The 14,892-nt window shown below is 39.1% G+C and overlaps 1 protein-coding gene across 4 annotated transcripts in view; it reads right to left on the bottom strand.

Annotated features, from left to right (window-relative positions):
- Positions 1–6,682: 6,682 nt before the first annotated feature.
- GAPVD1 (GTPase activating protein and VPS9 domains 1) overlaps positions 6,683–14,892 on the bottom strand; it is a 72,418-nt gene continuing 64,208 nt past the window's right edge. For all 4 annotated transcript variants that reach the window (XM_063081599.1, XM_063081600.1, XM_063081601.1 and 1 more), the window contains 7 exons: positions 13,576–13,685; positions 13,105–13,264; positions 12,021–12,208; positions 11,330–11,543; positions 9,384–9,456; positions 8,213–8,410; positions 6,683–6,983 (listed from right to left, as the gene is read on the bottom strand). In XM_063081599.1, coding sequence (XP_062937669.1) covers positions 6,843–6,983; positions 8,213–8,410; positions 9,384–9,456; positions 11,330–11,543; positions 12,021–12,208; positions 13,105–13,264; positions 13,576–13,685 — 1,084 coding nt within the window. In that variant the 3' untranslated portion in view covers positions 6,683–6,842. The remainder of the gene's footprint in view (positions 6,984–8,212; positions 8,411–9,383; positions 9,457–11,329; positions 11,544–12,020; positions 12,209–13,104; positions 13,265–13,575; positions 13,686–14,892) is intronic.

Here is a 14,892-nt window from a genome sequence, read left to right on the forward strand (position 1 = left end):
CTGCACTCTGACCACATCTGTCATTTAAATGCTAGCACGGGAGATGGATTTCAAGATTTTACATGAGACTGCAAGGGATCAGTGAAGCAATATGGCCCGAATCAGGAGACACCCTTCAAAGAAGTTGTCACTTGCCTTAGGTCTGGTCAGTGGCAGAGCTCAAGTTACAACCATCTTCAGGTTCCTGAACCTGGCACTACAACCATACACCACTTGAAACCCGTGGCTTTTCAGTAAGTGGCAGGAGTGACCCAGGAGGGAAGACACCTCTTCAGGCTCACTGGTGTGGCCCACTTTTGCTATGGAGGTGCTTGAGGGTGGGCATCACTGATGACACTGTGCCAGGACAGCCCTCAGCACCTTCCCTTCCCATCATCTGTCCCTTTCCTGTGCACTCATCTCCATCGGCCTGGTTCATTTGCAACTTGCTACTCCTAAGCAGCAGCAGGCGCAGCCTCACCTGTCACCATCAGTCACAAGAGAAGGAAAGGAGGGCGGTCAGTAATACAGATGTAAGGTGCGGGCTGGCCGGTTAGCTCACTTGGTTAGAGCATGGTGTTGGTAACACCAAAGTCAAGGGGTTCGGATCCCCGTACCAGCCAGCTGCCAACTGCAAAAAAAAAAAAAAAAAAAAAAGATTGTATGGTGGGGCAGAGGGAGGTAAGTAATTCCAGGAGTGGGCATCCACATACTGCCTGTGGGCAGCAGTAACAAGAGAGGGAAAGCATGCTGCTAAAACATTCTCTCACAGCAAGGCAAGCCAGGCTGCACTTGGGGAGCAAAAGTCAAGTCAGAGACCAAGGGCTGCTGCAACCAGTGCTGTTATTTTGCGTGGGACATCCTGTTATGAAGAGACACAAAACACAACCCAAATGAAACAGCCGTTCTAAAAGCTTAAGCAGAGGAATATTAGACAAAAGATCATTTTCATACAGAAATTTGGGTATATCATTGAACACGACAACCCTGTGAAGATGTTTAGCAATTTGAGGCTAGGGAAACAGACAGCATTACATAACCAGGCAGATTATGAGTAAACACTTGGGGGCTGGCCAGTTAGCTCAGTTGGTTAGAGCACAGCCTTATAACCCCAAGATTTGGATCCCTGTGCCCGCCAGCTGCCAAAAACAAAACAAAAAAACAAACCAAAAAAACCCCACTTGGATTTAAGCATATAAAAAGAGCTACCCTTAAAGGACAAATTGGACTGGCTGTCAGGCAAGAGTTCTCATACTTTGAAAGGGCCCTCTCCCATTCACACCAATTACCTTTGTGGGATGTGGAGTCAAGTGGATAGCAAATTTTAGCGAGTAAGAGCCAGATGTGGAGCTAGCTAGGAATGCAGATTCCTGGGATCCTATCAAGAAATTGATTCAGTGGGTACAGGGTGGGGTCACGCATCTGCAGTTTTATGAACATATCCAGTGGACAATGCAGGTAGGTGGGCTCACGCCTGATGAAATGCTGGCACTCCTGGTGCTTCTCAAACTTCCCTGAGAGTAAGCGCCACGAGTAAGGACTTACTCGTTCCATCCCCTGTGGACTCTGATATAGCAACAAGAACACCAGGTGATTCTCAGCATGTAGGTTTGGGTTTGGGAAACAATGGTTTATAGTAGAACTCCCCAGAGCACTTAAAAATGGACCAATTCCTTGGCCCCACCCCGAAAGATTATAATTAATTTGGTCAGTGCGGGTCAGATCAGATCCCTAGACTGAATTAAACAGGGATTAGTGATAAGAAATGTCAGCAGCTATGTATGTCTATCCACAGCCCTGGTTACAAAACTTTTGTCAAAACTACAAATTAGGAGGGCTAAGGAAAGCTGAAGTGAAAATGTCCTATTTTTTAAAAATCACATTGGATATTCTTCACAGGAACATAAAAATTCATGCTTTTGGCCAGCAATATGGCTGAATTCCTAGTTAACAGAAATAAGATTACCATAGTTTTCATGTTGTCTACAACAGGTCCAATAACTTAGAACTGAGAGCTATTTCTGTTTTAGCAAAAAACATTGGAGATGTTTTCTGGATCCCCACAACCAGAAATTTTCCAGCTACTCTTGTTCTGTGGTCATTTTTTTAAAAAGTCTATGAACTACATTTTGCTACACTAAGCAGATGGAAAGGATTCTTCTGGCATGAAATGACAGAAGCAAAAGCTCTTCACTGAATACTTTAGTCTTTAGGAAGAGGACACATTTAGAGCCAAGGGGAGCTCTGGATCTGGTTCATGGTACAGGACCGCCATCTATTTACAGCAGTACTATAGGCAGGCCTACCTAAGCACTGTCATCAGCTCAGCCTCCTTTGAGGAAAAGCTACAGAGCCACTTACTTGGAGAGAAGGTTCAGTGGGTACCAACATAACAGGAGTCCAAGAGACATAAGTAATTCCAAGTTGAAGTCTATTTTCAGTTCTAGGCAAGTCATAACACTCATCTTAATAATGAACAGAGTGAATGAATACTGAACCCTAAGTAAGTTTTAAACGTTTCCTTCTAAATGAAGTGCAATCAATATAGGGCAAGCACTTGTTCCTGAGTGAGGGAAGCCTAAAGAGTGAGCTTGCCTCTGCAAGCTAGTGCTGCATGTCCAACAGTGACTTCTTAACAAAGGCTTCCGTGAATCTTGTGATTAGATGGCAACACTTCTGCTTTCAGAACTGAGGCTGATTGAATCGCTATTAAATACAGGGGTCAGAGAGGAACTGTGTCAAAACAGTAGATGTTCGCCATCTCATTAGTGACTGCTGGATCGTTCTAGTTCCTTCCTGTACCTCACTTAACAAATATGCTTAGACATTCAGATGAAAAAGACGAGTGGATTCATGGAGAACATCAGTAACATTCAAGAAGTCAAATTAGTTTTTAGAAATGCTTCTGAACACAAAATACGTGACGGAAACATAAAACCCAGTGAATTAAACTGCTCTCCCTTTTTAATCAGTTTTACAGAATATCACACATTAGTAATCACATTAGGAGACAGGATGAGTTTCCTTTACACATACAAGATTGTGCAAGCTCATCAATTGAGGCTTATATAAAGGTTTTATCAGTTTCAAGAGGAGAGGCAGTACAGAGCTCTTTAATACAGGCGAAGCACAAGAAGAATACGGTAGACAAGACAGAATGTTAACTCGGCAGAGATAAATTCTTAAGGCATGTGGCCCCTGCCCACACTGTCTGCCATTACCCAAGTCGAGGGGACTTCCTCTCTCTTGAATTTAACCTCTGCTGAGCACAGGCCCACGGGACACAGCAGCTCCGTGGTGACTCTGCAGCTCAATGACAACCTTAACTCTAAAGCAAACTGTGTCTTCATTTCTCCAGGTGTTCTCAAGAGTAGTAAAGCTATTCCAGGTCATCCTACACGTCTTAAGTAACCTACATTCTAAAATATTTTAAGTAATTATTAATCTGGCAAAGTTCTCAAGCATTTTGGCATTTAAAATATTTCAAACATTTCATCACTATTAATCCACTTACTTAAAATTCTTTGCGCTTTAAGATTTTTTTGATCCTCCCCCCCACCAAAATTATAGCAATTACATAAAGAATAAACTCAACAGACTTAAAAGAACAAAAAAGAGGGAAAACATAGACTTTTTCTTGAAGAAATAAAGCAGGAATGGAGAGGCAGGAAGAGAGAAAGTTGAGGACAGACCAATCAAGGAGGCTAACTCCACAGCGTTTCTATCACGTCCTCGCAGCCCACTAATAATTTTGAGCAAGTGTGTTCCTACTTCTCCTCTTTACACCCAATCACATCAGAGAAAGAAATTTTTTAAGTTCTCATATTTAAAACACTTTTACTTGGCCCAAACTGGAATTCCCATGACAAGCAACAGGAAAAAGGCGGCCTCCTTCAGCACGCACAGTCGGCTGCAGAGTCTTTGGGCAAGAACGCTGCCTCCCTGCTGTCTGGGCTGGGTTTTTGTTCTCTTGCTTATGCACCTCAGGAACCTGTATTTGTAAAGTCCACTTTAAATAAAGGCTTGCAGGACAGAACAGGAAGAAAAAAAAAACCCCACATGCATCACATCTGTTTTCAATCTCTCAGAAAGCCTAATTCTCTTACTATGGCAATTTATTATCTGTACAAAAAGGCTTTCATAAACAGGTTTTTATAAAGAAAATGCAGAAGAAAGCAATTACTGTGGCTGAGATTTTACCTAAACACAAGAAAGAGAACAAAATGTTTACCAGGTTTTTTAAAAAATGATTTTACAAGGAAAGACAATCTTCAATCTGTATTTCTATTACTTCCAGAAGCAGAATATTACTACAAAACACAAACTGATTTTTCTTTTCCTTAGAGAGGTTAATTCCACAAGATTCCAGTGAATGGAGCCACTATCTCCCCCATTTAACATCCATTAACACTGTAAATTCTGTACAATAATCGGTGGCTACCAAATGCTTCCCGGGGTGATTTTGTACTCTTGCACTAATCCTTCACGTAAAACAAGTACAGGAAGGTAGTGTATGTAATAAGAAACATTTGAAGAACAACTATTTCTCTTTCCTGAGAGAACGAACTCAAATTAACCCCTATCTCACATACCACCACTGCCACAGAGATAGCGACTAAATCATAAATTCAGAAATCAACACTGTGAGAAATCCCGCCATGAAATTAAACCAATGGTGGTAATGCTGGAGTAGTCCCTGCTTCTGACAGTGTTTTCAGAGGGAAGCTCAGGTGCCCCTGGAGCTGCTGGGCTGCGCTTCTCTGCCAGCGCCCACCTCCGTCTCAGAGACGTCACCGATACCGAATCTCTGGGGTTCTCCCCTCACCACTGGCTCAGGCACCACAGAGCCCTGTTTCCTGCCTCCAGCGTAGCTCTACACCCCAAATCCACCACCTTCTCTTCCACAGAAAAGAGCCCTGGAGCAATGTCCACATCTTCATATTTATTTCCATAGTAGTAGCATGGAATAGATTAGCAACCATTGTGGGGAAGAAAAAATCTCTCATTGATTTGAGTTAAATCCCATAACAATGAATTTCAGCTATTCAAAGTCTTCAGTTAACATTTATTGAATCAAATACTGAAGTAAATGGACTCCCATCTAGGTCTCAGAAATCATGTCACACAGTTTGTCTTGTGATGTATGTGTGATGAGATTTGACTTCGAACACCTAGGCAAGCTTGACAGTGACAGCATGAAGCACATGACTCTGGCACATGGATTTCTTGACCTAACATTCAAAAGGACATTTCATAGTACTAGTTTTAGTTTGATCTCTCCCTAAAAGGTAGAAACCACATCCCACACTCCTATGCAATTTGTTATTTTGGTATTTTAAAATAAATGAATGAGAAGAGGTGGAGGCATAAAGAAAATCCGGCTCCTTTAGGCCTTAGGAGACACATGGCTCTCAGGGAGAGGGAGCAGGCAGACTCTGTGTTCATCTGCTCGAGGTTATTTGTCATAGCTCCCTTCAAAAATGTCTGGAAATGCCACTAACAACGAGGGACTCAAAGTATGAGACTGTGTTAAAAAAAACAGCCAAACATATTTAGGAAACATACAAAGTGAAACCAGTCAGTGATGGCCTATCTACAAGATTTGTGCTTGAAGCTTTGGTGTGCCTCCATGGCCAATTTCTCAGGCACCAAAACCCATTCCTCATTAATTAATGATGTACAATGCAAATCAAACTACTGAAACATATCCTTTTTTTCAGAAGAGGGAAATAAAGGCACAGAAACCTGACAAAATATATTTTTTCCATAAGAATAATATGGTTGATTAAAATAGTTTATCACTAGTAAAACTTGTATCACTAGAGCAGACAATACAAATTAGTTTTTTAAAAAATGACATTCACTGAATTCCTGGTCTGTGCATTCAATGTGAATAATCATAAAATATATTACAATTAAAGGTTTGTAAGGAGCTCTGTTGGGGGTTTCTACAGTATATTTAGTATTTCAGATGAGAAGTACCACAATAAAGTATTTATCTACTGTTCCTTTTTATACAATGTATGGTAATTAAAGAGTCTATCTCCTACATGCAGGCTCAAAAACTTCCGTGGTGAGATGTCTAAGGACTTACTCACTGAATTTTCTACTGATCAAAGGCAGCCCTGCATATCAAACTCCACACCTAGAAAGTTCAATAAACTGTATTACCACTTTAATAAATATTTCTGTGTATGTATTTTTTGTTTTCTGCTTTTAAGCTTAGCTTAAATTTTGTCAAGGAAACCATTTCACAAGAGGGTATGTCACAACCTACTATCAGCATTTTCCTTGTTTATTAGAATCTGAAGATGCCCATATTACATCAAATATAAATATATATTATATTTACATTTCCTTCTTAGCTTTTCAATTTAGATGAGTGTATTTATAGATAATGCCACTAATACACCACTATTATAATCCTCAGTGCAACTGGTATTTTTCTTCCATTAGATGCATATAAGATAAAGACAGCATCATAAAAGAGATGTACTATTCTTTTTAAAAATAAAATAAAATAATGGGTATCCATGAATGGAGGTCTAGGAATTTTCTAAGAGATTTTGTTCTGTTTTTTAATATTTTAAAATACCTAAAAAAAAAATGTGGTCCCTTTTTGCAGTACTATTCTCCACTTGTTGATGAGAAAATAAAATATGCAATTCAGAAAGGAAAAGAGCCCAAAGAAAAGAGAACCTGCTTGTTAGCTCACTAATTTGTTTAGTAAAGATCTGTTTTAAAATGTCTGAATGCTGTACAATATTATACAAAAACCATCTTCAGCCTTTGAAACAGCTGCTACATCTTCTAAGAGATCTGTTTGCCCAGCAGTCTGCTGACTTGGTGGGCCGTGGCCTTGCTCACTTTCGGTCATCGATGGTTTTAATGAATTCTACTGCTGCTGTGAACTGCATCCACCAATAGGACTCCTCCCCAGTCAGACAACCGGCATAAAAGCTGCTGATATATTGAACAGTGGACAGCAAACAGGGTGGATTTGCCTAGAAAAATGAAAAATAAGAGTCAATTACTCAGACATACAGCTCTATCATTTAAATATTCTTCAAATGTTTTTCTGTGAAAAGAGATACCAGTCCTTTTGAAAATAATCCCAAAATTATTTTTCAGAAGTAATCTGTAAACCCTAGCTACTATGAGTAGCAACAGTATATTAAAAAGGCAACCCAGGTTCTAACCTTACCTGACTATCTAGAGCTTTCTATCCTTGCACGTCACTTGACCTCACTGGTCCCTGAGGAGGCTGAATTAATCTCAGCGCTCTCACTCAACATACCAGGATTCCAGAATGTTAGATAAGGACATAAATGCTGTAGGCCAATTGAGTTACATCTGATTAATAAATTTGGGTAGAATAAGCTGAGAAAGAAAAAACTAAAAAAGATAATATGCAATAATATTGCAAGAGATAACACATCACCTTCTTCATGTGGAGAGAAAGAACCCAGGTTGTTAAATTATTAGGAGGACAAGATAAAGCCCTTTCCTTAAAACTAGCTTAAACTGGCTCTACATAGGGTGTAGAGCTATGGTGACTGATTGTATGGTCTTTTCTCTGAGACAAGAGTTCAGATGGCAGAAATATCACAAACACTAAGAATTTCTAGATATATGTCAAACGTACTTTAGACATCAACGCTGGGCTGAGCTGACTGGAACACACAGCAGTCAGTTAGTGGCTGTGTGCACCCAAACTGCATGGTCATCCTCAAAATGTTCAGAACAAACCATTTAAATGATGAAAATTTAAAGTCAAAGAAGGATAAGAAATGTCAGTACTTTTAAAAATAATATACTACAATTACAAAATAAGCTAAAAGAGAGGAGAGATGATTGGTAAATTTGGTGGTCTATATGACAAGTACTACAAAGAATTTAATGTAAAAGAAGATGGTAAAAGCACAATAAAAAAAAAAAAAAAACCTCCCTTCATTCATCAATTCAATAATTATATACCGAGCCCCAACCAAGAACTTCAAGCACTGTGTTAAAAGCCGAAAATGTTCATCTAGGAATCTAGTCTTCCCATCCTTTCTTTTGAAAACCCTAACATCAGGACAGAACAAATCCTGGCATTCGATCCTTTCTTGCTGGGTAATATACAGCTTGATATGTGGAAAAGAGCCAAGGTCTCCAACATCATGTGAAGTCCTGTGCCACCCTGCTCAGAATGCCACATAAACTCTTTAACTGATAGTAGTAAGGGGCCCACCTTTATCAACACAAACACCAACACAGGGACAAAGTCATCTGCTCCAGGGACAGAGTCCTCGTTGGCCAGGCTCAGGAGGTTCATAATCGTAGAGCACATTCTCAGGATGCACTGCACTTTGTCCCGGGGGGTTTTGTAAGCACTTATTGTCCTGATTTCTGATTGTGCAGATGGCCACGGTGCCTCCCGAAGATAAACCTAAGTGACAGCACAGACAATATAGAGATCCTGAATCCAATGACAACCCCAGGCAGCAACCACTACAACCTCCACATCAGGAAGCAGAGGGTAAGGTGGCTGCTTTTTCCTTTCTTCAGTTAAACCATATTGCAGTTCCTTCCCCTTCCACCCAGGATTAAAGCTTAATTTTTAAACTTTGAAATAATTTGCTATGCATTTTAAAATAGAGCATCCCAGATATCCATCAATAGAGAAAGGACATACAGTAACACAGAACCTAGAATTCATAAAATTTCAAACAATTATCTTTCTTAAATAGCTAGAATGGAACTTTCCTACATTTAGTAGCTGATTCCAAAAGCATAAGCAAGCTACTAAAAGAGAATAATTTAAAAATTAGTATGTACCCTGTTGTTGTAGTTCTAGAAATAATAGATTCAAAAAAAATCAATTAAAAGTTATATGCCAATTAAAATTTCATTAGTGGGGATTTTACTAAAAACCACCAGAAAGCTCAAATACCTAAAATTTTCCTGTTTTCTTATTTTATAAGAGATATATGACAAGTAAAAGTGCTAATATCAATAGTTAAAAGATAATTTGAGATCACATTCAGATTCAATGATCTCTCTTGGAACAGCAGTTCTCACACTCTTTGGAGTGCCACCAGCCCCTTCTTCAAATGGGACATTTCTGCAGAAACTTGACTACAAAAGCATCAAAGGAGAGTACTGCCCCAGGACCGCAGGGCTGGGGCCACATGGCTGGGGAGGGGCTCTTTACTGCCCTACTGAGGGGACCCTTTTAGTGCCAGGGAATTTTAACCCCTGCAAGCACCTTCAGGAACTTTACAATTAGACTAAATTACATCTAGTGCAAATGGTGTGTTATATTTTATCATATTCCAGTTCCTTGAAAAAGTAGCAACATGTATACAGTATACTGTACAGCGTTTAGTTTATATCACCCACGCTACAAAAACCTGTATTACCTCTGGTATCTGAAGAGCTCTGTGATTTGCAGTCACAACTTTAGACAATCTCTGGATATGTTCATGAAGAACCCTGAAAACCCCCCAAAATACATATGTAAATATACATTTCAGAAAACAAGGTACACAGATAGTGATAATTGATTTTCTCAAAACATTTAGAACATTTTAGACATTTCTAGATATAAATTACAATTACAGTTCAGACTATCTATTAGCTATAAGTATCCTTTCTTATTAAAAAAGGCTCATGTTTAGGATCTGTTTAGAAATGCTGAGTGAGCCAAGGGGATGCAGGGAGAGTAGGCAAGTCCTTCTATCCTGGACCATGACAGCATGCCAAGGAAGAAAGGAAAAGAGCCCTTAGCCTAGGAGCTGCTTGGACGCACTATTTAGTAAAGTAGAAGAAAAGGTAGTGATAAAAAAGAAAAAAAAGTAAGAGGAAGGAGAGAGATCAAAACCAGAAACAAACACAAGAGATCAGTAGCAGGGACAACCCAGCTTCCTGGCTTCTAGGTTTCTTTCCCGTACACTGTGTTAACTAGCTCTCCACACTCTAGAAAGCCTGTAGAAATGCCGTGGAGGAGCAGGTAGGAATAAAGTTGCTCTTTGCAAGAAATACAGTTTGAACGTCCCCATTCTTTATCCCATGCATGAAGGCAAAAACTGGTATGCTCTGGAGAGAAAATGGGCTCCATTTGGTGAATCAAGTACAGAAAATGGAGTGGGCTAAAAACCTCTGAGACTATGAACAAATGAGGGAGGCAGGGTGGAACAATCCTAACCCATTTCACAGGAAAGTTACTTCTCTCAATGTACATGCAACATCTTAACATTTCCATTTTAAAAATCTTATATATTCCATTAATAACCCACCCGGAGATCCTATTACATGAACCCCTTGACAGTCATTGGCACAGTAAGCCACTGTTGCTGCTAGGAAGCATGGTGACAACTTCAACATGTTTGGGGCAGAAACAGAGTTGTGAAGCAGTGCTCAAGAAAACACAGATGAGGAAACGTAGAAATACTAAATCCTCAATAGTCTAACTATTCAATAATAACCAATGTTACAATTCCAGTTTTTTCAAACAGCTTCACTGAGATATAACTCACAACACCATATAATTCCAGAATTTTTTGATATTCAAATACACAACTATTTATTCCTAATAAATATATAATGAGCATATATTAGAAGCCACGCACTGTGCTTGATGCTGGGACAGAGTGGTGAATAAAAGCATCATTTCTTGCTCTCTTGGACAGAACCACCCAGTGGGGGAGAGAGCATTCATCAAATGATTGCACAAACCAGTGATCAAGAACAGGGAGAATTTTGCCCCCCAAGGGATATCTGGCAGTGTCTGGAGACATTTTTGTTTGTCGCAATTGGTGGGGTGCTGCTGGCATCTAGTGGGTAGAGGCCAGGATGCTGTTAAACATCCTACAATGCACAGGACAGTCCCACATCAAAGAACTGTCTGGCACCAAATGTCAGCAGAGCTGGGTTGAGAAACCATGACTCAAACAAATGTCAAATAGTGATGCTGGAGTGCTGAAGAAAGAGTCACAGGCCTGAGAGAACCCTAACAGGATTTAACCTAGTCAGGAAAGACTTCCCCAAGGAAGTGATGATCTGAAATCAAGATATGAAGGATAAAAGTTAATCATAGAAGGAAGGGAAGAACATTTGAGGCAGAGAAAACAGCAGTGCTTCTCAAAAAAATATCCTTTCCAATTCATACTTTTTCCAGCCCGATTGCCCACATCCCTGAAAACTGGGTGGTGTTATTCTTTTTGACTGTGTAACCCTGATGGGTGAGAAATGGTAACTGATGCATTTCTTTTCACTATTAGATACTAAGTCACATGTATTCTCTAAAATATGAGGCTGAGCTATCCCTACACAGTCCAACACACACACTCAGTGCAGAAGCACTCACTGGTCACGAAGTATGTCTCCATCCTGATTAGGGTAGAAAGCTAGCTTGAAAATCCGATTCATCACACTTCGCTCAATGGCCAGCTGAGCATCCTGAAGCTGCTCTTCACTCGCGTTTTGCCATATGACGTCCTGGGCCATTGCGCCATAAAGAAACTGCAGAAAATCTTCGACCTGAGCAGTTTTATCATCAGCTGCTGTGAGTTTCTGAAAGTCTCCAATGCAAAAAATAATTTTTTATGTACATTATCTGAATAATTTTTAAAAGGAAATTATTGAAATCATTTTAATTACTAGCTATGCAGACACCATGATCTTTAAGTGAAGTAGCTGGGTGTGGTTTACTTTAGAATATGCAGCCACATCATTAAAATCAGGAGAAAGTGAGAAATATGTAAAAGCTTAAGTGCAAGGAGTTTGTAATAAAAATGATATGTTTTGTTTTTTTAAAAATGAGAAAAATTGTGTGGATCCAAAAATTTACCAATTTCCCCAATTTTTTAAACTATAGATATTCAATTCAGGAGAAAAATGCAATTTATTGGTTTGACATCAAAGTTTAATTATTAAAAATCCATAAAAGGAACTGTTCTAAGGCATGCAGGTACTTAAAAAAATTGGGAACACAAAATAAAATTTCCAAATTTTCCCAATAATATCCAGTTGATATTGATCTAAAGGTATTTAGTTACCTTGAATGAATTCCCTGATCTTCTTTTCTTTGCTCTCAAGCAGTAGCCTCACACAGACAGTGGTAAAGTATCGATTGGCCACCTCTTTGTCCCGCAAAACCCTTTGCAATAGCCTCTCCAGGTGAGCCTGTGTGGTCTGTAGTCCTTGTCGACAACGAGTGAGATAAGCAATATATGGGGCTCTTTTCCTAAGAGGAAAAATACATTGCAGGACATCAGATATATACCGTGAACACTTTCTTTGGAGACTAAGAGTCCTAATTTTTCATATAAAAAACAAAATTACTTCATAGACTCTGGTTTTGCAAATTGGCACGTCAAGCCACAGACAACTATCTTGGGGACTAATCATGCTGCCAGATCAAGGAACGGAATCATTCTGCATGTTTGTGAAGAATATCATCTATGAGCTAAACGCTTAGCTACCTAACTCACTAAATGTTACTAAGTCCCTTCGCATACCTGGTCTATTTTATTTTGGAACACGGTCTCCACACTGGTAGGACCTCATACTTAACAGGAAATTAACTACTACAGAAGACTAAAAATACAACAAAATATAGGTTGTATAGGTCATTAAACATTCCCCATCAATTATTTGCTTATAGTCTAGATGTAACAATCATTAGAGTGACCATTCATTAAATTTTGAAGCCTCTTCAGTGCCCAAGCATCTCAGTTACATTTTTCTCCACAACCATTTAGCAAGGGACTGGCAGCAGAAGCAAGTAGCAATTTCTATGGTTACTCCTGCTTCTCTGGTCCAGGAAAGCAGTCTTTCTTATCATCCCTAAAAAAAGGAAAATGATAACCAAGTTATCCTGGCCTCACAATATAGGCATACCTCTTTACCTGCTTTTGTGTAATACTGAAGGAAACTGCATTTCTCTATTAGTAAGAGCTGCTCATTTATAACTACATTTCTGGACTAAATAACCAAATGTGTTGCTTGGAAATCTATATCCAGGTAAATATAGCCAAGCACTCTCTAGTAAGCCTAGATTCATTTCCATAATAAAGACCAAAAAGAAAACACTTCCAGCTGAAAATCAGGTCTACAAGCTGAACAGGTTGGGTACATTACCTGTAGTCCTCAGCAATAGATGCCAGCAGTTTCCTACAAGTCCTGTTATCAAAACGGCACACACAACGCATTGTTTCTTGAAGTTGAGCCATTAAGTTCTTATCTTGTAAATTAATTGCTTCGGCTATTTGAACTTTTAAAAAGCAAACAATTTCATTGTCTAAATAAAAAAATAAGAATTCTGTTATTATGGAGAATTTCCATGGGCTTACATAAGTTGTATGGAACCTCTCAGCACTTGTATGTCAATTCTGCTCTACCATGTATCATGACAACTAAGCTGTATTGCTAGTCGCCATTAGAAAATACTTTAATAAACCACCAATAATCAAAGTACCCTTAGTGATACTAATATAAACATATTAAGTTGAACTCTATAGAAATGCTGTACAGCTACAGTTGAATACTGGCAATTTCATAGGATTCAACCTATAAATATGCAAAAAAATAAACTATCCTACAGCAGCTTACCTTCTGGGTCTGTATGGTCTGGTAAACCATTCCTTGTTGAATGGGTTAGCACTGGGAAGGCAACAGAATCGGCAGAACAAAGAGCAAGCCGCAGTTTCTTTTTTGCATCTCTGAAGAATGAATATAAAATACATTAATTTCTTTATTCAGATATGGTCACATTTTATGAAATTTACTATATAAATTAATATGCTAACTCAGGAATCAAATGTTCCATATGGTCACTAAAAAAAAAAAAAAAAAGAAGATTATTTTTAACTTTCTGACACTGCACTTAAAAGAACAGATTTTCTAATTATCCGAGGAGCAAAGTTATAAAAGTGCTCTGGGCAAGGACCACTCTGTATAGTCATCAGAATCAAACAGCAAATCCTTTTTGACCCTTTATCATATGCTGAGTTCCAGGACAGGAACTACAAGGAAACTCAAAAAAGTATATCACACGAGAGGGGGGAGGGACCACAGAAGTCACGAGGACCACTCCAGCACCCAAATGAAGAATGCCTTCTACCACATCTCTTAAGAAGTGCCGATCCTGCTTCTGCCACCACCTGACAAGAAGCTCTCTCTATTGCTCTGCTGCTTGAAAGTTTTTTGTGTTGAGCCGAAATCTGCTTCCTCTTAACTTCCAGCTACTGATCCACCTATCATCACCTGCTGGTGTCACCCTCCACAGCTATGCAGTTCTTCACACAGGGAGATACTGAGGAGTTTCTTTTATCTGCTAGTGCTTGTGACCCTTTCTGATTCTGTAGGGCACAGACCAAAACTTTAAAACGTTCAAATCTGCCATCTAAAGAGAGGAGTCTTACAGAACAGACCAGCGTTTGCTCCTCCTCTGCAGGGCTATCACTTGTCCATCTCATCTGCCTAGCTCTCAATCTTTTCCTATCAATTTTCTTCCTATAAAATGAGTAATTCAGAAATGAAGCTGAGAACATATAATATTCACACATTAGGCAAAGACTCTTCTAAATGCATAATGGTAAAGTTACCTGATGAATTTACCAAAGTAAGTCATGGCTGGAAAATAAAAATTATCTGCTGTTCTCCCTAATTTTACTGTAGGGAAAAAAATTATAAAGTTTCATAATATTTATAAATAAAATAATATGCTAATTAGAATTTGCTTTAAAATAATTGGGGGAGGTGAGATGAAACAATATGGTCATGAGTTAGTAACTGCTGAGTCTGGGTACGTCATTGTACTCTATTTTTGTACCTGTCTGAAAATTTCTAGAGTAAAAAGTTAAGAGAGATGGGGGAGACTTCATAAGTCCGCAAGGTATAATGGTGCTTTAAAACTGATGCTCCTTG

This window comes from Cynocephalus volans, chromosome 17 (assembly GCF_027409185.1).
Source record: "Cynocephalus volans isolate mCynVol1 chromosome 17, mCynVol1.pri, whole genome shotgun sequence".
Lineage (NCBI taxonomy): Eukaryota > Metazoa > Chordata > Mammalia > Dermoptera > Cynocephalidae > Cynocephalus > Cynocephalus volans.